General features: G+C 43.6%; 1 protein-coding gene across 1 annotated transcript in view; it reads right to left on the bottom strand.

Annotated features, from left to right (window-relative positions):
• Nucleotides 1-20736, bottom strand: part of EML3 (EMAP like 3) — a 65790-nt gene that overhangs the window by 35369 nt on the left and 9685 nt on the right. The window contains exons 3-4 of the mRNA XM_066582704.1: nucleotides 18951-19014; nucleotides 13637-13906 (exon numbers count right to left, since the gene is read on the bottom strand). Of these exons, the coding sequence (XP_066438801.1) occupies nucleotides 13637-13906; nucleotides 18951-19014 (334 nt within the window). The remainder of the gene's footprint in view (nucleotides 1-13636; nucleotides 13907-18950; nucleotides 19015-20736) is intronic.

Below are 20736 nucleotides of genomic sequence, written 5' to 3' on the forward strand. Positions count from 1 at the left end.
TGAAGTGCAATTGAACACAAAGCATATTTATACGCAGGGCTACATGTCTCAGAAAAGCTGGGCAACCACAAACCTGTGTGGCTCGCTGTGCCACATCGGCTTCAGAGCTGCTATTTGACTGTTAAAACATGACTTGTAAGTCACAGGGAAGTCACAGTCGCACTTGATTTGCATAGCAATATATGATGGCTTGTAACCAAAATTCAACAATTTTGGATCCAGTTTGGGATTTCTTGTGACTGTCACATGACAGCTGCATTAGGTCATATACAGTGTGAAATTTGCAATCTTCACATGATCGAAGTCACGAAGTAGTTCTAGCCTCATTGGACTGTACTAACCTTCATTTATGTTAAACATAGAATCACATCTATCAATATACTACGGGAGAGATTTACCAAAACAAGTGCAGGGAAAATTGTAGATGTTACCAAAATCAGTTAATCAGGGAGGCTGCTTTTATTTAACACCTTAAGGACCAAGCACTGTAAATTTAGGGTGCTTGATCCTGGGCTTTAATACTGACCTATAGTAAAATACAGCGCAGGATTAAAGCTCCTGTAATGTCACAAGAGCAGGTCGTGTCCTCGAATATTAGTAGAAGCTGAAGACCCAGGGAAGACAGAAGCAGTTTTCAATTGCTTCTACCTTCTCTCTTGCAGGCTATATACCGCACCGCATAATAATCGCTATGCTGTGAATAGAGAAAGTGGAAGTGTCACTTCCGCTATTTGACCCGTCGATCACATGATTGTTGGGTGCTAGCAGATCCAAATCAGTTCTGTTAGTAACTACTGTCACTGCAGGGGGATGTTTTATAAGTGTGCGCTATACAAATAAAGATTATTGTTATAACTGGGGCTCTTATGGATGTTGCAGTTACAATGGAAGAGTGTAAATTACAAAAAACAATGTGAATGACCCCAGAGGTCTTATATGACATCATGTGGGACAGAGATGTTAAAAAAATAGTTACAAAATAAGTTTTAAAAAAATTAAAAACAAATATAAATGTTAGCTTTTTATTATCACTAACTAAAAAAAAAACAGAAGAAAAATTTAGTGAAAAAAAGGTATCAAAAAATAGCCCTATGTTACAGGGGGGCAAAACTGCTGAAAAAATTATTTTAGGAGCTAAAGAAAACAGATAGGGCAGTAAAACCATCACATGGGTAAAATCTCTAAAAATTGTCTGACCCTTTTGGAATGAAACACGCTGGCCCATTAGGGGTCAAAATCCTCTGAAAAAGAGAACTGTAATCCAGATTGTTGTTGTAGAAAACCCTCCACTTTTCTTTGCATTAGTTTATGTCTGTAACACATTCCAGAAACAAGCAACACATAAGACATAGCTCATACAAAAACCCCAAATGCCGAATCAGCAGAAGAGCAAAAAAGAAGTTAACATTTAGAAATATTCTAACTATTCTTGCATTAAAGACCACTGTTGTTCAACTGACTTTTGCTAATACAGGGATAATTGTTCCATTCTGCTCCAGATTTAAGGCATTTTGTTACCAATTTTCTGCTTTTCATTTGTGCAGTAAAATGTGCCTGGGGGCTGCCCACAATAAAAAAAAAGAAACACAGCATCCATGTGACTAAAAGTGTCAGTATCTCATGTATTTAGTTACTTATGTTTTTTCTATTATGGTAATGTTTCTGCAGCTATATTACAGGCACACACTACCTTGTTGTATTGTCTATATATTGTGGATAATGGTATCACAATGCAGCAGAAGGAGTTACAAAACATTACAATAATTATTTGTGGACAAAGAAATGAAAATGAATAATGTTATAACAATTAAGCAGTTTAACTTTTTTCCATAGATTTAAATATCCTAGAATCAATAATACTTCATACACAACAAAAACAATGCAGGCAAAACCGTATTAATAAGACAGGTCGAACATCAGTACTGGTAAACAGAAATACAAATTACACAGTCTGTAGTTCATAGGGTTAATGCTTAACTACTAGCAACACAGTCCATTTCACACATGGCGTTAGAACCCCAGCCAATGTCTCTTATCTGTAGGCTCGCTTCCATCCCTATGGACGTATCCATTTGTACCACAAACACTATAACAGTTGGAGCCCTATGGAACAGGCCTGTTGGTGCGCAGGAATCGTCACCGCTACCGAGATCCCGACTGCATAAGATCAAGAGTGCAACTCCACCGCATTGTTCCCGTTGCTCCTGGTTGCAGTCCAGATGCCCCCAGCAGGTTGTGACTGGAACATGACTACTTTCTTCCTTTTGGTAGCACTAGCTGGTCTCTCACAGCAGCCCCTCTTACATCCAGGGGTCTAGGCTCCCACTGCCCTTTCCAGTTTTTCCCCAGCAGCACCTCCTCTGCAGACCATTGCACCTCTCCATCAACAGCTTCCAGCAGCCACACATAAAAGGACAGTCTCTGCACTCTCCTGAGCGGCGCAGCAAAAATTCATTTTTATAGGACGCCTGCAGTTGCCAAACAAATGGGGATGGAGAAGGGCGGGAGGGGGCCTTAACCTGAAATGACTCATCTTTGTTGGATTTTTTAACATGACAAAAATATAGCATTTTCACAGGAGTGTGTAGACTTTTTATATCCCCTGTATATCATTCTTTGTATAAAGAAAAAAAAGATCAAGCACCTAGGAGTTGTCGTTTTGCTGCAAAACTCGGCTTGCAATTCCGTCTCAGTCAGATATACAAATGATCAGAGTTGTGATTAGATGAACAGTCTCGTCCCCTGAGACCCAAAAAGTGGTTCCCCCCTGGACCTATAAAAAGGCTCTCAGAGGCTCCTTGTGTGCGTTGACCTCTTTTTCCGCTTGTGTGGATCTTGTTGACCACTAGACGCCTCTACGATGCAACCAAATCAATTTTGTAGCCAGTTAACAGAGTTGAGAGGGGCGCATTATTGAAATGTGAAAAGCTGGATGCCCATATGGACAAATTGCCCGCTACCTGGGCCGTTCTGACCAGGCTGCTGGGAGGTGTTAGTAGCAATAGATGTTTGAAGGCTTGCACACAAGGCAACTGGGCTCAGGATGCCTTCGACAGACCACCAGTTTGGTTGCCATGGCAGCCAGATGATGAGGTACGTTATCTTAAAGGGGTTGTCTCGCGGCAGCAAGTGGGGTATACACTTCTGTATGGCCATATTAATGCACTTTGTAATATACATCGTGCATTAAATATGAGCCATACAGAAGTTATTCACTTACCTGCTCCGTTGCTAGCATCCCCGTCGCCATGGATCCGTCTAATTCTGATGTCGGCTTGCTTTTTTAGACGCACTTGCGCTGTGCGGTCTTCTTCCTGGTGAATGGGGCCGCTCGTGCCGGAGAGCTGGTCCTCGTAGCTCCGCCCTGTCACGTGTGCCTATTCCAGCCAATCAGGAGGCTGGAATCGGCAATGGACCGCACAGAGCCCACGGTGCACCATGGGAGAAGACCCGCGGTGCATCGTGGGTGAAGATCCCGGCGGCCATCTTGGTGAAGGAAGAAGAAGGAAGACGTCGCAGAGCGGGGATTCGGGTAAGTAATACATTTTTTTTTTTTTTTAACACATCCTTTGGGGTTGTCCTGCGCCGAACGGGGGGCCTATGGAAAAAAAAAAAACGTTTCGGCGCGAGACAACCCCTTTAAAGTCCTCAGCGCTGCAATTGTAGATTGCCTATCAAGCCATGCCTGTGATGTAGCTTGATAGATTGCCTGTCAGGAGTGACCAAACAATTAGAAGTTTATGTCCCCTATGGAGGCTAAAAAAAAAAAAAAAAGGTAAAAAACCTTTTAAGGTTGTGTTCACAGAGGGAACAGACTGTAGAACAGAGTAAAATATATACTAAACAACAGAAGGAAGGGACAACCTCACCCTGACTACTAGGACAAGAACCGCCCTGCCTAAAAGCGAGTTTATCGCTTCAATAAAGGCGGCCTTACATCTCGTGCCGCAGCCACTAACTCTAACTACTAATATAAAAAAAACACTAAAGAAGAAACAAAAACTCTACTTAGCTGAACAGAAGAACTCTTAGGCCACTGCCACAGTGGTGTCTGTAAAAACAGCAGCATTTTACAGTGTTTTCACCTGCGCTCAACAGCGTTTTTAAACGTACCTTATCATTGCAAGCAATGAAACGCGTTAGAAGCGCCGCTTTCGAATGCTCGTCTGAGAACCCCCATTGAAATGGAGGTGTTTTACGGCGCTTAGCAAAACGCAGTAAAAAATGGCCTGTGTGAGAGTGGCCTTACCACCACGAACACGTCCTCTCTCCACCAAGACTGAGAATAATCAGTAACAACCAGACCCAGAAGCAGACTTAAATAATGACTGAGGCAACTGGACAGACAGAGCTCCACAAACACTGCGCAGGAGAGAACTCTGATGCATAGTGTTTGGAAAATGTGTCGGACCCCATCCAAGTTTCACGGCCTGATATCGCGCTCGAGCATGTGTAGATAGACTTAGGCCCCCTGTCCACGGGCGTTGCGAAGTGCCACAGCCAATCTCTACCACGGAAGCTGACGCCCGGGAGCAGGAGCCGGCAGACGAATCTCTGCCGTCAGCCTGTATGACAGATAGGCTGACCGCAGAGAATCACGGAAATTCGCAGCATGCTGCGAATTGCCAGCCGTGAGTGGAGAATCACAATGATTCTCTGCTCGTGGACATGGGGACGGCACTTTCCATAGCAACCCTATGGAAAGCTTCAGACGGCGTGATTCGCCAGCGATTTACCACCGGCGAAATCACTCCCGTGGTCAGGGGGCCTTGGGTTGTTTTCACACAGAATGGAATAATGCACAAGATTCTGCAAAATATTCTGCTAAGCAGAAAAATCTGCACCAAAATTCGTATGTCTAACTAGAGGATTTTGATGCAGAACTGAAATGACAAAATTCTGGCAGCAATTTTATGGCAAGATCTGCATTTAGACCTGTGGATTTTGAATGTGGAATATTTTGCAGCACCTAACAGAATATTCTGTCCAGTATGAAGACACCCTAGGGGCTCTCACACAAGGGCTACATACATATGGGCGAGCGCAATATGGGGCCAAGAAACTCGGCCCAATATAGTGTCTCGCAACGTCCGTTTTCACGGCAATGTGAGGTGTTTTTATGGCAAAACCCCCTCCCATCACTTCAGTAAAGTAGTGATCCTCCGGTGTGGTTTTCAGCTGCGTTGTCAATGGGAAACCTTGCATTACACTCGCGTGCGATGTGTGTCACTGTCCTATGGAAAACAATAAGCAATGTGTTCCGAGGAACACGAAAAATAGGACACATCGCGATTTTATTTCCCACTTCCCATCGCTCATGTACATGACTCCATTCAAAAGAGTGGGGTTCATATCCATGTGAGATCTGTGTATCTCGCAACGCACAAATCTCGTGTGAGTTTCTTTGCCGTGTGAAACCGGTCTTTGTTTTCATTAATCTGTCCAATGAAAACAGAAAATATGCAATTAATAAGAAAAGGGCGTGCAATGGGGTGGAAAATGACTCAAAAAATAAGTTTGCCACAATTTCTGACTGCACTACATGTAAAACAAACGTTGGAGTCCAATCACTTAACTACTCCTTATATTGTTCTAGGCGTTCGGCCACTCTCATCTCACGAGTATTTGAGTGCGCCGTTTCTAACGCCACATTTTTCGAATGCTGTTTGCTCTATTTTAGTGTATTTCAGCCATTGTTAACGCACCTCTTCACCCATTGCAATGATGGGTGCGTTAAAAATGCTAAATGGCTGTAAAATGCCGCGTTTAAAATCAGGCTGTTTTTCCTAACGCCCGTGTGAGCCTGGCCTTGCTGTACGTTGACATGCTCTGATTCAGTCATCGGCGGCGTGACTTCTGGGAATCTCGTGTAACCACATTTAAATGATTTGCTGTGTACCACAAGCTTTGAATAACCTATAAATAACAACCTAGAAATTCTGCCCTATTTATTTCACGGTTATTTTAAAAAGAGCCACACGACGTTCTATGAGTCACCGCCCAGCGCAGCTAATTGTTAGCAGACCATGTATACTTTCCACTGTAGGGGACATATAATAATCATGCTGGAAAAGGTTATTCTATAGAATCACTGTAGATCTGAGAACTTTGGATGGATCGGTCTTATTTACTCCAGAGCTGAAGCCAGTGCTAATGTATCGCTGCTGGCAGCGCCTTGATACTATGTATGTCTGGTCTGCAGCCTGTGAATGGGCCCTCACCTACACTGATTAGGCAGCACTAGGACTGCGGTTTTCTCAGCCTATGGATATAAACAAGAATGTTGCATTGACCGACAGCAAGCAATGGTTAGATAGAGCGGACACAGGAGAAGGTCAGTTTTTGGTATAGAGAGGACATAGTGTTAGAGACAGCGGACGGACAGTCGGTGGCGTACTGGAGGAATGTTGCTGAGAGGTCACGGGAAGAGGTGTATAACTGGGTGTCAGAAGCATAGAGATGGTACTGAAAGTCAAATCTCCTGATGGTTTGGCCAATGGGGGCTGTGTAGATGGAGAAGAAGATGGGGCCGAGGACAGATCCCTGGGAGACCCCAACAGCAAGGAGAAGGGGAGGGAAGGTAGAGCCAGCAAAGGAGACACTGAAGGAGCTGTCAGATAGGTAGGTGTAGAACCAGGAGAGAGCAGTGTCCTTTAGGCCAATGGAGCGAAGCATACTGAGGAGGAGTTTATGGTCAACAGTGTCAAATGCTGCAGAGAGGTTGAAGAGAATCAGTAGGGAATAGTCGCCCCTCAATTTGGCCGTCAGGAGGTCATTTGAGACTTTAGTCAGTGCGGTTTCTGTCGAGTGTAGGGGGCGGAAAGCTGGACTGTAGGCAGTCAAGAAGAGAGTTTTCTGAGAGATAGCTTATAAGGCGGGAGTAAACCAGGCATTCTAATAGCTTGGAGATGAAGGGGAGGTTGGAGATGGCTCGGTAGTTGGCAGCATCAGTCAAGTCAAAAGTCGGTTTCTTTAGCAGTGGGGATATGATAGCATGTTTAAATGAGGAAGGGAAGATACTAGAGGTCGGAGAGAGGTTGAATATAATGGTGAGGTGGGAGATGACCACCGGGGAGAGGAACCGGAGGAGGTGTGCAGTACTTTTCTAATACTCCCTACTCCAGTGCCTGCCATCACTTTATTGTAACGTATTTGTTGTATCATGGATGATATCCAGAAGTCTGGACTGCTGTGCTGTGTGGGAAACTGGAATGAAGGCCACTATCAATAAAATGTTTTATACGAAGATAAAGCACCAGCATCATCTGTAGACAATTAACCACTATTTCTTGTGCTCGACTGATTTGGGTCGCTGCCCAGAATTCAGATTTTTCCTAAGCAGTGTGAGGCGGCATGACCTCTGTTTGGCGCTAGTAGAGAACACATTTTGTATGCTTTCTCACTACATGCCAGCTCATCATGGATTATCCTCTTACCCAGGTAAGTCTGGAAACGTTTGGGCCGTTTCACATGAACGGAATTTTTTTGCATCCCACAGTAAATTCTGCACGGCTCCATGCGGATTTTCATGTAGAATGTAAATGGCTTAGTTCTGCATCAAAATTTGCAATGAGACTTACGGATTTTGCTGTGGAAAACAATGGGAAATATTCCACAAGCCTCCACCGCGGCAGATTGCTACTACCCTGAAGTGATGCGAAGAGTTTGACACAAAAACGCCTCGCATCCGTGGGGAAATCGCACGTTGGCGAGCGTGACATCGGGCCAAGTTTCACCACCTGATAACGCACTCGCCTGTGTGGTTTCACCACCTGATAACGCACTCGCCTGTGTGAAATGAGCCTAAGGATGCATTCACACTTCTGTTAGGGCTATCAGTAACAATTCTCTCTCTCTGTTTAATTTTTAAAGTAGAAGAAACAGAAATAAACGTTTGCTCCATTGAATTCATTGGGTTGAAAAAAAAAAGGAGGAGGGGATTTAAGAAGGCATTTGCGCCTTTTTCTAAATAACTGGATTTATGTACTTCTTGCGCCTATTCTAAATGATTTACGCCTGCTTGCATCACCTTCCTTTCTGTCTAAATTTGTGGTCATGCTATAGAATGTGCGGCTGTTTAGGCCGGATTTATAACATGCAATTTTTTTTTTACAGTGGCAGAAAAAGTTGCGCACATACTCCAGTGCTGCGGACGTGTATTTTCAGGACAAACTTTTATGCCACAAAGAATGTGCCCAATTTAACATGCGACTTTTTGATGAATTTGTTGCATGATAGATCAGTACTTAGATTAAAAGTCTTATATGATAAATATCGCTCAGAATTAGAGATGAGAGAGCATACTCGCTAAGGCAAACTACTTGAGCGAGCAGCGCCTTATTCGAGTACCTGCCGGCTCGTCTCTAAAGATTCGGCTGCCGGCGGGGGGCGGCGGGAGGAACGGAGGGGAGATCTCTCTCTCCCTCCCCCCCCCCCCGCTCCTCCCTGCTCACCACTGCAGCTCACCTCTCACCCGCGCCGGCAGCCGAATCTTTAGAGACGAGCGGGCAGGTACTCGAATAAGGCACTACTCGCTCGAGTAGTTAGCCTTAGCGAGTATGCTCACTCATCTCTACTCAGAATGCTTTCAGTTTTGTTCCTTTTCTGTTATGGTTTTTCTTCTTGTTCCGGTAACAAAACAGAACAGAAACAAACTGAAAGTATTGGGCTTTGCTTTTTTTTTTAACTGATTGAAATCAGTGGGAAAAAAAACTGAAACATTTATTTCAGTTTTTATTCAATTTCTCTGCTCCAAAAATGAAGCAGAGATGGAATTATAACTGACAGCCCTAAGGGCTCCTGCACACTGGCGACGGCCCCATATTGCCCTCGCAATCCTTCTGAAAACAGCCTCACATCCCCGTGGGAGTTTTATTCATCTCTGCTGCGGGTGTCATGGCTGCAGCAGGTGATGGCAATGTTGTCCTACTGTTTTCAATGGGGCTGGCGACCCGATTGAAAACATGTGGAAACCCCTGGATACGACAGCCTCGCATTCCTGCAGGGCTGAAGGAATCCCCTGTCACAGCTGCAGCAGGGAATCGCGATGTAGCCCCATTGAGAACCATGGGTGATATCACAAAAAGAAAAGACATGCTGCAATTTTTTTTTCACGCAGCATCGTAGGAGTGAAAACATCACAAACGATAATGAAACCATTGAAAATCATTGGTGTCATAATCATGCGTTTTGACTCTCTTGCCAATGTGCAAGAGCCCTAACAGGTGTGTAAATGCCACCTCCGTGATAATGGGTGAGGTCTCACCTGATCTAGGGCAAACCAGCAGCAATTCCACAGCAAATCTGCATGTCCGTGGTGTAAAATGACACCACATGTGAATCTACCTTCAGGTTCAGTACGCAAGACGACCAGCAACACTTAGGCCAATTTCACACAAGCAAGTGCAATATCGGGCTGTGAAACTCAGCCCAATATCAAGCTTTCCAATGTGCGATTCCCCCATGTATGCGTTTGTGCATAAAAAAAACACCTCACATGACTTCAGGGAAGTAGCAATCCTTGTTTCCAATGGGAGCCCTCGCATCGCACTTACGTGCACCTCGCAGGCCGTGCGATGCTTTGCCGGCCCCCAAAAAAGCAATAGGAGATGCATTCCGAGGGAACGCCCAAAGATAGGAAATGCTGCGATTTTTCTGTTTCCCGCGACGTGATTTTCTCAACTGTGTGAAAGCGGTCTTAGGGCACATTCAGACGACCGTATATCGGCCGCGTATTCACACCGGCTGATATACGGCGTCTCTCTCTGCAGGAGGAGGAGGCTGGAAGAGCCAGGAGCAGTGCTCTGAGCTCCCGCCCCCTCTCTGCCTCCTCTCCACCCCCCCTGCACTATTTTCAATGAGGACAGGCGGGGCAGGGGCGGAGCTAATTCCCAGAACTTAGCCCCACCCCTATCCCACCTCCTCTCATTGCAAATAGTGCAGAGGGGCGGAGAGGAGGTAGAGAGGGGGCGGGAGCTCAGAGCACTGCTCCTGGCTCTTCCAGCCTCCTCCCCCTGCAGAGAGAGACACCGTATATCGGCCGGCGTGAATACGCCGCCGATATACGGTCGTCTGAATGCGCCCTTAGGCTCATTTTATATGGATCGAGAAATCAGCCAGTTTATACAGGCAAATAAATCTTTTCAATTTTGTTTGCTCATCGTTCAGTTGTTCAATTCACTGTAATTAGCAGGAGTGCTAATTACAACTATTGCCGTTAGGTGTCAGCTGTAAAAAAAACAGCCAGCAGCCTCATTGTATGGCGCAGGATCCACCTGATCCCATTCCATGCAAACCCCGAGTGAAAGCACAAAACCTAACCCCAAGCCAAATTTTGGAAATCTGACACGTGTCACTTTAAGGGTGACTACCCACTAGCGTTTGCGGCCTTGGAGATTAAAGTCCAGCAAAGCAGGATGTAAAAAGTCTATGGGGTGGTTACTAAGGGGTTAAATGTATGTCCTGTGTCGCGAAAAAACATTCTAACTGTTGGCGCTACAAAAAAAAAAAAAAATCAAAAGGATGGATAATAAATAATAATTGATTAATGAATATTTAATAATGGAGTGATAAACACAACGAGCATAAATAAAAATAATCTTTATTTATATAGCGCCAACATAATCCGCAGCGCTTACAAGACAGGTGGAATAAAAACAAGACCACGGTAACATGTAGTAATCAGTTGCTGGAGACAGTAGGGGTGAGGGTCCTGCTCCAACAAGCTTACATACTACAGAAAAATGGGGTGAAGGGGCTGGAGATGTGTGTGGTGTGGCAAGGCGGAGAGTGTGGAATGCTATACACATAGACAATAGTCAATATAGTGTCTGAATCGGTATGACTGCAGGGGGCAGTTGATTGCGGCTAGCAGGGGTTGCAGTGACTAGGACAGGGAGCATATTATCAGGGGAGTACAGAGGGGGTTGGTTTAGGAGATATGGTATGCCTCTCTGAAGAGGTGCATTTTTAGAGCACGCCTGAAGTTGTGTTTGTCAGGGATTGCCCGAATAGTTTGGGGTAGCGCGCTCCAGAGGACTAGTGTTGCTCTAGAGAAGTCTTGGAGGTAGTAATAAGAGTTTCGATGATTGGAGGGGGAGAGTCTGGTGCGGGGGAGGCCGATTAGCATCGAATTGCAATAATCGAGCCGAGAGTGGATGAGGGCAACAGTGAGCGTTTTTAGCGTGTCCACAGTGAAAAAGGGGCAGAACTGATCACAACTATAGATGAGCGAGTATACTTGCTAAAGGCAATTGCTCGAGCGAGCATTGCCTTTAGCTAGTATCTCCCCCGCTCAAGACTGCAGGTTTGGGTGCCGGCAGTGGGCACGGAGCTGCGGGGGAGAGCGGGGCGGAACGGAGGGGAGATCTCCGCTCCCTCCTGCTGACTGCCGCTACTCACCACTCCCCCGCGCCGGCACCTGAACCTTCAGTCTCGAGCGGGGGAGATACTCGCTAAAGGCAATGCTCGCTCGAGCAATTGCCTTTAGTGAGTATACTCGCTCATCTCTAATCACAACTAGTAATCAGCTAAGGTTGAAAATGATAATTGTCAATAATGGTTAGTTATAATTAAAGGGCTCTCGAGCACTTTTTTTAAATTCAATATGCTGCTATCCCCCAGTATATATAAGTGGTCTAGTGTTACTCAGTTAGTTATTTCTTTCTATCTGAATCTCCTGGCCTCTTTTTTCCTCACACAGTCATGTGATCTCAGTTATGAGCAGCTCAGGTCTACTTGGAGTTATGCTGTCTGAAACTAGTCGGTTTCACAGTCTATGTTAGGCCGTGCTCACACAAACGTTTGGTAAAATGCTGCGTGTATAACCGCGGTCATGCGCAGCCTGGTTCATTTTTCTTTAAATTTCCCGTTCTGTCCCTTGGCAATGTTGCGTATTAACGCAGTACATACGCAATATAATTGCATCTATACAGAGTTTATTACAAGTCCATAGAGAACAATAGGGCTATATCGCGTGCAATACGTGGTAAAATAGAACAAGCTCGCATCACACAGTTATAATAGAGGAGATCACAGCTCATACTCCTGACTGTATATTTAAAGTCTATAGATTTAGGTAAATATAGAAAGTAATGATAATTAAACTGTCTCCTCTAGCAGGCAGAAATGATGCATCCTTTAGCTAATGCTGTACTGATGCATCATGGGATAGATTTGAAAGTGAAAGTAAAAAATCTCACTCTCAAGATGGTGCCTGATAAGCATCAGATGGGGGAAAGGGAAGCTGGGAAGTGGCTGCATTATAGAGGAGACCTCCATAGTGTGACAGGCAATGAGGTGAGAAGGGCAGGGATGAAAAAATATGTTTGCGCAGGAGTGGTCCTTTAAAAATCACTTAAAGGATAGTAGGTTATGAGCTGGTTGACAATATTTAATAAATGATTATAGTGTAAATACAATTATTACCATTAAGCATAATAATAATAATAATGGCCAAACTACTAATGACGACCTGTCTGTCCGTGCGTGACTGTATGGGTTTGTGAATGACTGTGTGGGTTTGTGACGTCAACATGACCATTGTTGACGTCACTCTCGTGATCAGGGGTGGAGCATGTAAGTCATTCACTCTGGACGAGCATCACAGTCATGTGATCAGGGGTGGAGCATGTAAGTCATTCACTCTGAATGAGCATCACAGTCATGTGATCAGGGGTGGAGCATGTAAGTCATTCACTCTGGACGAGCATCACAGTCATGTGATCAGGGGTGGACCATGACTGTGACGTCATCACAGATCCTTCATCTCAAATGCGGTGCTGCTTCTGATCCCTGTTGTATGGAATGAACAATGTATGTAGCAGTGCTGTCTGTGTGACATGCATGTAGCACAGCTGTGTGGCGCACTGCACCCCTAGAAACACTGGTACTATAATTTCCTATCAATTACTAGTAAAATTATACAAGAAGTAGGAAAAAAAAGAAAAAAGAAGGGGGGGGGGAAATTACAGGGTTCAATGGTTTTGTTTTAAATTCTTACCTCATATACAATGTATAGGATAATGTACTCCATCCTTACAGATGCTAAAAGGACACTTGAGTCTATTGGCCTCTGTTGGGTGAAGCGTTTCCCGGGGTTCTGCCACATCCCTTTCAGGCATCTTTTTCAAATGTGTAGTACGCATCTCAGAATAGAAAATGGCGCACAACATTTATAAAGATTGCCCACAATACTTATGCCTTTTTTCTAATCACATTATGTCCACCAATTCTGTTGTACTTTGCACCTTTTGTAAGGTGAATCCATAATCCATGCCTTATTCCTTAATATGTTCACATGCAGTACTTCAGGTTTTTGTTAATCTCTGATGCTCAGAATACTGTAGAAAACGTATTCTATCTAATGTAATAACTGATTCATTATACTGTAAGTCCGTGGGGGTAAAATAGATTCTAACAGATTCTGACGGTTCATATGGTAAGTGCACACACACATTTTCCCATTGCCCACCATAAAATGTCATGTAAATTACTGCGAATTCGTGGTGCAAAATCAGCACTGCAAATTCGTGGCAATTCTGCCACATGTGAGCGTGGCCTAATGGATTTGTCATATCCATCATGGACCCTGTAAAAATGGAAGCCAACATGTGGGTCTGAGGTAGGCCTTACTTACAGCTCCTTCTTGTTCTGCATCAGGGGCGTCACAGTGCGTATATTGGCTCCACCATCCTCTGGTGCTGGGCTCTGGAAAACCTTCTCCACCTCCTCGGAGTCAGCAATGCCATCAGTCGATTCTCCATTGACCGAGTCATTCTCACACATTACTGTCCCATCCACTGCCTCTAGACCGTCTCTGGGTTCTTTATCAACCAAAGACCACTCCGTTTGTGTCCCCACAGTACACAGCGCAGAGCTGTCATCTTCTGTTCTTTCTACGGGTTCGCTGCAAAAGAAAACAATACTGTTGAATCTGCGCAAATGTGCCAATAACCATGATGTCTGTCAAACACACTGCCTTATATACCCTGTTTCCCCCAAAATAAAGACAGTGTCTTATATTAATTTTTGCTCCAAAAGATTTCATTTTTTTACATGTATAGTTGCCTGGACACCATTTTAATTGACTTTTTTATTAACTGTAACAAGGGCTTAATTTTGGAGAAGGGCTAATAGTTTAAGAATTCTCAAAAATCCTGAAAAAGCATTCTGCATCCTCAAAAATCATGCTAGGGCTTATCTTCGGGGTAGGTCTTATTTTCAGGGAAACTGAGTATTAGAGGCCTTTAAAACAAGAGAATGAATTAGAATAATGAGCCCCGATTTGACCATGTAGCCAGTGTTTAACAATTGCAAAATGTGCATTTATATGGTACAGTACTCATATAATTGCTTGTTTGTCTTCATCTCCTGCAGTTTGCAGTACAAATGACTAGCAGATGCCTCTTTACATGAGTGGATCTACTGCCGACAAACAATTCTTAATAGAGATAATCAATGACAAGCAAGCAAGTTTCCAGTGATCGCTCACATTGTACAATGGACGATCGTTCCATGTACAAGGCTTTTAGTCACAGCAGGATGCATTTTCAGCTTCTTCTCCAACCTATTTCAATATATTTAAGTTTCCATATCATTTTATCTCATTGTATAATTGTAATAGAGGTAATGTTGTGTGCACCGCTGACATTTATATGTGACCAAAGACTAGAATATAAAAAGCACATTTATGTGAGCAGAACCTAGCCAGCTTCAGTCTAATAGCTGACCCAAGACACTGGCATATCTTTTTAGACCCTAACTTTAAAGTGCACCTAGCTTTTTAGATGGCTTTTCTGAATAAGCTGTCTTGTATGTGAGTGCATGAGGAATAACAGTATTTCTGACCACTGCATGACTGGTATTCTACATTTGCCCACATTTTCCGCTCTGCAGAATGTACATCTGATTCTCAGTTCTCTCAGAACTGGTAGAAGGAGCCTGGCTGCAGTACTGTGTTCTGTACTTGGGCACAGAGGACTATAGATCCTACTCTCTAACCATCCGTAACACACAGATACATACCATCATCATGGTAAAATGTACAGCATTACTTGGCAATATATATGTGAATAAACAGCAGCAGACGATTCGCCATTAAGTCTTGCACCAAGTCTGTGTGTGTCTCCTTTCCCCCTCATCCTCTCTGATCTATGCATTTCAACAAGCACCATGCCCCAGCCCCATCCTCCATTTCCTGTTCTAATGTGGTTATGTCTTCTGTCAGTCATTTGACTGTAGACAGCAAGGTAAGAGGAAGAGAGACCCCCTTAGCGGCCACACATGAAACGGAATTTCAGCACAAAAACATCTGGTTAGGTAAATAAAGTAAATAGCAGTTTTGCTAGTTATCACACGGGTTGTCGTATATAAGCACAAGTTGTTTGAAACTTAGTGACCATTTAACTACTCCTACCTTGTGATGTGTTTAATGCTATAGCACAGACCCTTAGATTTTAGCTTTGTATTTCAGAGGTGCAACATTATTTTCTATTTTTATGATATGCTACATTTAGTTGATGCAGCATTAAATTGGTGTATAATCTGTCACTTTTAGAAAATTTTTATAATATTAGAAAACTTGAATTTGAGGTCTTGAAGCTATTCTGAGCTTCTTAAAGGAAATATATCATATATCTAATTTTTGTATAATTAAATGTAAATATGAAGGATTTTTTTTTTTTGTAAATGCAAATCTTCCTATTTTATTTTTAAAACTTTCTGGGGGTGGAGTGGGGGCTATTATACTCAGCATAACATGGTGCATGTGCATTATAGCAGCAGCAATGAGTGAAAATTAAAGATCAATCCTGGGGTAAAAAGCCAGCAGGGCAGGCTACATGGCTCTGCAGTTGTGGCCAAATCGACTCTATCCTCATTTGCTTTTCATTCTCACTTCTGTTCACCTGGATGGGCTTTTCTTAGGTCAGGCTTTTGGTGCTGTCAATGTGTCAAGTGGATAGTTCCCACTGCTTACTCTCGATGGCTGATGCTGGACTTGATTGGCAGACCATCAACACCCTTTAAGTAAGCAGGGAATTGCTCATTTAACATATTGACAGCACCAGAAGTTGGACCTAAAAACCCCCCACCTGGCCCAAATGGAGGAGAGTATTAAAAACCAAAAACACAGGGAACAGTCAGAGAGGCCATGAGCTATGCAGCCAGCCCTTCATATCAATAGACTAGTATAGTCTAAACTGTAGACTCTATGGGAAGAGATGAAGTACAGCCCTTCCAACCACCAATGAGCAGGGGAGATGAATATAGAACCTAATCTGAGTCTAGTGTATATCCTGCATTATCTAGGCCAACAACAGTAAAATAGGGCTTTCGATTGACGTGAATCGTAAGCTGCATAAAACCACTGCAGTGTATCTGGTTAGTCACAAAAAAAAAACACCAAAAACAAACATTTATATGATAATCACCTAATTTTAAAAAATATTTTCTAAATATACAGGCCTCGGTGTGTTCTCTGACTGCTGCCAGCAAGGCTAGCAACATTTCATTATATTTAAATATATATATTTTTTTATATTTTTCTGTTTCGGTTTCACTGTAGTCTAACCGTATTGTAATTATGCTTAAGTTATATTTGTATTAGAAAAAAAAACGTACAATCTAGTACACTGCAAATAAGGCAGATGGAACAATACCTCTGCAGCGCCACCTATTGGATGGCAGTATTCCTACAAATCAATGCTTGACCCTTTATACAGGTCTGTAGGGCAATGATTGGGAATTTAAAATCAAGCCACAATCCATACACAGACAGCCAATAGGTGGCGCTGCAGAGGTATTGTTCCATCACTTTTATTTGTATATTACCCAGAGGAGCATGGATGGCCTTATAAGCCTCCTCACTCACCACCTTGTTGCTTTTCCTAAAAAGTGATGTTACCCTTCTTGATCTAGTATACTTGTATGCACAATCATTGTAACGCTGAAGTGGATACAATATCAGAGCAAAAGCATAATTTATTGTAGAAAACTGACCCCTTGAAGGGAGGCTCTAGTACCCTGTTGTAGGGCCTTCCGCTTGGATGTAAGATGTGATACGGGTGGGCATTGAGGCTCTAGTACCCTGTTGTAGGGCCTTCCGCTTGGATGTAAGATGTGATACGGGTGGGCATTGAGGCTCTAGTACCCTGTTGTAGGGCCTTCCGCTTGGATGTAAGATGTGATACAGGTTGCCATTGAGGCTCTAGTACCCTGTTGTAGGGCCTCCCGCTTGGATGTAAGATGTGATACGGGTGGGCATTGAGGCTCTAGTACCCTGTTGTAGGGCCTTCCTCTTGGATGTAAGATGTGATACAGGTTGCCATTGAGGCTCTAGTACCCTGTTGTAGCGCCTTCAGCTTGGATACAAGATGTGATATAGGCATGGAGGATCTAGTACCCTGTTGTACCACCTCTAGCTTGTATGTAAGATGTGATATGGGCATGGAGGCTCTATTACCCTGTTGTGTCACTTGTAGCTTGCATACAACATGTGTAACGGATGGGCATAGAGGCTCTAGTACCCTGTTGTACAACCTCTAGCTTGGATGTAAGATGTGATACGGGTGGGCATAGAGGCTCCAGTACCCTGTTGTGTCACCTGTAGCTTGGATGCAACATGTGTAACGGATGGGCATAGAGGCTCTAGTACCCTATACATGTACTATTGGTGATAAATCTGGCAAACAGGCAGCCATATAAATGTGACAATGTTGTGGGGACCTTCCTGGGACCCTTTTGTATGTGTGGCCTAGCATCATCATGCTGGAAAATACCTCTTGGAAGCCGCCATTTAAAGAACACATGTGGCTGCCGAATGTCCTGAACATATCACTGAGCTGTCATTGTCCTCATACCACAACTAGGAGGAACAGAAGTAGTATACGATGGCCCCCAAGACCATCACATCAGCAGTGGGGGCAGTGTGCTCCACAGCAAAGGCAGGATTGAGGTGCTCACCCCAAGGTCTCCAGACACGAACATGGCCATCGTCAGTGCCCAAACCACTCTATAGCAGTCCAGCATTGTCATTCACAACACCACAGCAAACGAAGGTGATAATGGGTGGGTCTCAAAGGCAGTACAAGTAATGGGCGCCATGAGACCAAACGTCCTTCAGCCAAGAGCCTGGAAATGGCTCCAACAGACACGGGGGCCTGTAATGATGCTGTCATGTGTCTGTGGGCAACGAAACAGTTCACGCTGCTCATGCTTGCCGGACAATCCTTTAGACTGGTAGTTTGTTGAGGATGTCCTGGCAGCCTTGTGTGCATGCCCTCATGGGTCCCAACACCTCCTAACAGTCTGGTCAGAACGGCGGCAATTGATTGATACGACCGTCCATCTACTCACATCCCAATAATGCGCCCCTCTCAGACTCTGGTAACGGGGTGAAATCTCGTCTCTACATCATAGAGACGTCTACTGCACAAGTAGAAGAAGAGGTCACTACATACAAGGAGCCTCCGAGAGCCTTTTATAGGTCCAGGGGGGAACCACTTTTAGGGTCTCCGGTGACAAGACCGTTCATCTAATCACAGCACAACTCTGATCATTTGTATATCTGCCTGAGATGGAACTGCATGCCGAGTTTTGCAGCGAAACAACAACTACTAGGGGCGGGATTGTTTTTGACAAACTGCAATTATATCTGGGCCAGATTAGAGGAGAAATTGTACATATATGTCCTTGGATGTAGCCATAACAATCAGAATGATATCATCCATTTATACGACTGCAGTCAGAGTTTGGGAAACTGTTGAGATTACTTTATCCAAATTATTTTAGCCAAATATCTGGATATTTGCTAAAAACTTTCTTATCTAGACATATGAATAGGGGAAAAAAATCTGTTAACACCTCAACTTCACATGTCTCTATGTGAGTGTAGGAGATTAAACAATACAAAAAGGGGCTTCCCATAAAGGTTTATGTAGACATAGGGCTACCTGATCGCCTTCTGGGGTGAAGTGACATCACTGACAGGCTGTACACTGGAGGACGAGGAGTCGCCTGCAAAAGAAACATCTATGAATAATGGCATCTAATACCATGCATAAAACATACTTCGTATTACATCACTACAGCGTAGATGTTCAGATATCAAATGCCCATTGTCTCTGTATCTGATGCTCATGTTCAGACAAGCCTCCCAATGTAAGCATCTAAGAGTACATGAAAGGACGCATTCACACGGGGGCAGAGCTTAGACCCCATTGATTTGCACTGTGGTATTCAGATGTGTATTTCATGCGCATATTTTATGTTAGGAAAATAATCACATCATGTCCTATTTTGGTCTATATTACTGACCAAAATTGGTCATTAAAATCAAGGGATCATGTAAATACGTAGTGAATACGCATGATACATGCATGGAGGCAGGAGAAATCAATGGGCCCTTGGGATCTTCTTGTGTCTTTTTTTTTCTTTGCGGGAGTGAAAAACAGTGAATATGCACAGAAAGAAAAACGCAATAAGGTCCAAATACACAGGGAATTTGGAACTTCAGTCCATGAAAACACTGTGTATTTCAAAGATCTAAACTGCATACGCCTGTGTGAATAAGCCCTAATGGTAATGGTGCAACACAAAATCGAACTGTAACAACCAAGATGCATGTAATTACCGTACATGCCATGGTGTCACCACTACTGCAGCAGTCAGTGCTGGTCATAGATTAACTGGAAACCTGTGCAGAATTGATTTTTGTACCCCCCACCCCCATCATAAATTTAAAAAAATCTATATATATTGCACTAAGGCCTCGTTTACACGAGTGCTGCTTACGCACAGTATAGGCACGCAAACAAATTGCTTCCATAAGAACCAATGGTTTCCTATAGAAGAATTCACATTAAGGAATTTCAGATGCGCAAAATACTCGCACCTACCATGGGTGCAACTCGCATCTAAGTTCCATGCTGCTAAAAAAGATAGGACTTGACCTATCATGGGTGCGTGCTTTTCATAGACTCCTATGGGAGCTGGAAAACACGCACCTCGGATTATGTGAACGGGCTTGTTCAAATATCTGGAATTCACCCATTCAAGTGATCTTTAGTAGACTATAGCCTCAATCTTTTTGTGCACCTATACTGCTTGAAAACAGCGCTCGTGTGAACGAGGCCTAATAGACGGTCGGTCTGTATTCTGCTTAAGCAGAATACATTAAAATAGCAGCATACCACACCAGCTCAGAGAATAAATACTGTACCAGAACCAAGCTCAAAACATAAATACAGCCTCAAAATCAAGTTCAATACCTAAATACAGTATCAAAATTAGGGGATTGAGTTACGGGCGGGGATGCCGATGGGCAAACAGTGTTGCCTCAGAACATTAGAGCGAAGAAGACAGAGCCAGGAAGATGATGAAAGCAAGGAGATCGTCTGGCCAGGTGGACAAAAGGGAAGTGATCGCCCCAGCTTGCAGCCTGGGGGCGCCGTACAAGCTGGTGGCTGGCACAACACAAGTTTATAACTTACAGGAATAAAAGACTCAGTAATAGGAGAAAACAAATATGGTCTAATAAAGATATAAAGGGGGCAATAAACATTAAAAAGAAAACTTTTAAACTACTAAAACAAGAAGGCAGTGAAGAAGCACTAAAAAAAATAAATTATGTAAAAATCAGATAAAAGCAGCAAACATGGAGACAGAGAGACTTATTGCTAAAGAGAGTAATACTAACCCAAACTGTTTTTCAGCTATACAAGGTGCCTACCCACTAGC

The sequence above is a fragment of the Eleutherodactylus coqui genome, chromosome 11, assembly GCF_035609145.1.
Source record: "Eleutherodactylus coqui strain aEleCoq1 chromosome 11, aEleCoq1.hap1, whole genome shotgun sequence".
NCBI lineage: Eukaryota > Metazoa > Chordata > Amphibia > Anura > Eleutherodactylidae > Eleutherodactylus > Eleutherodactylus coqui.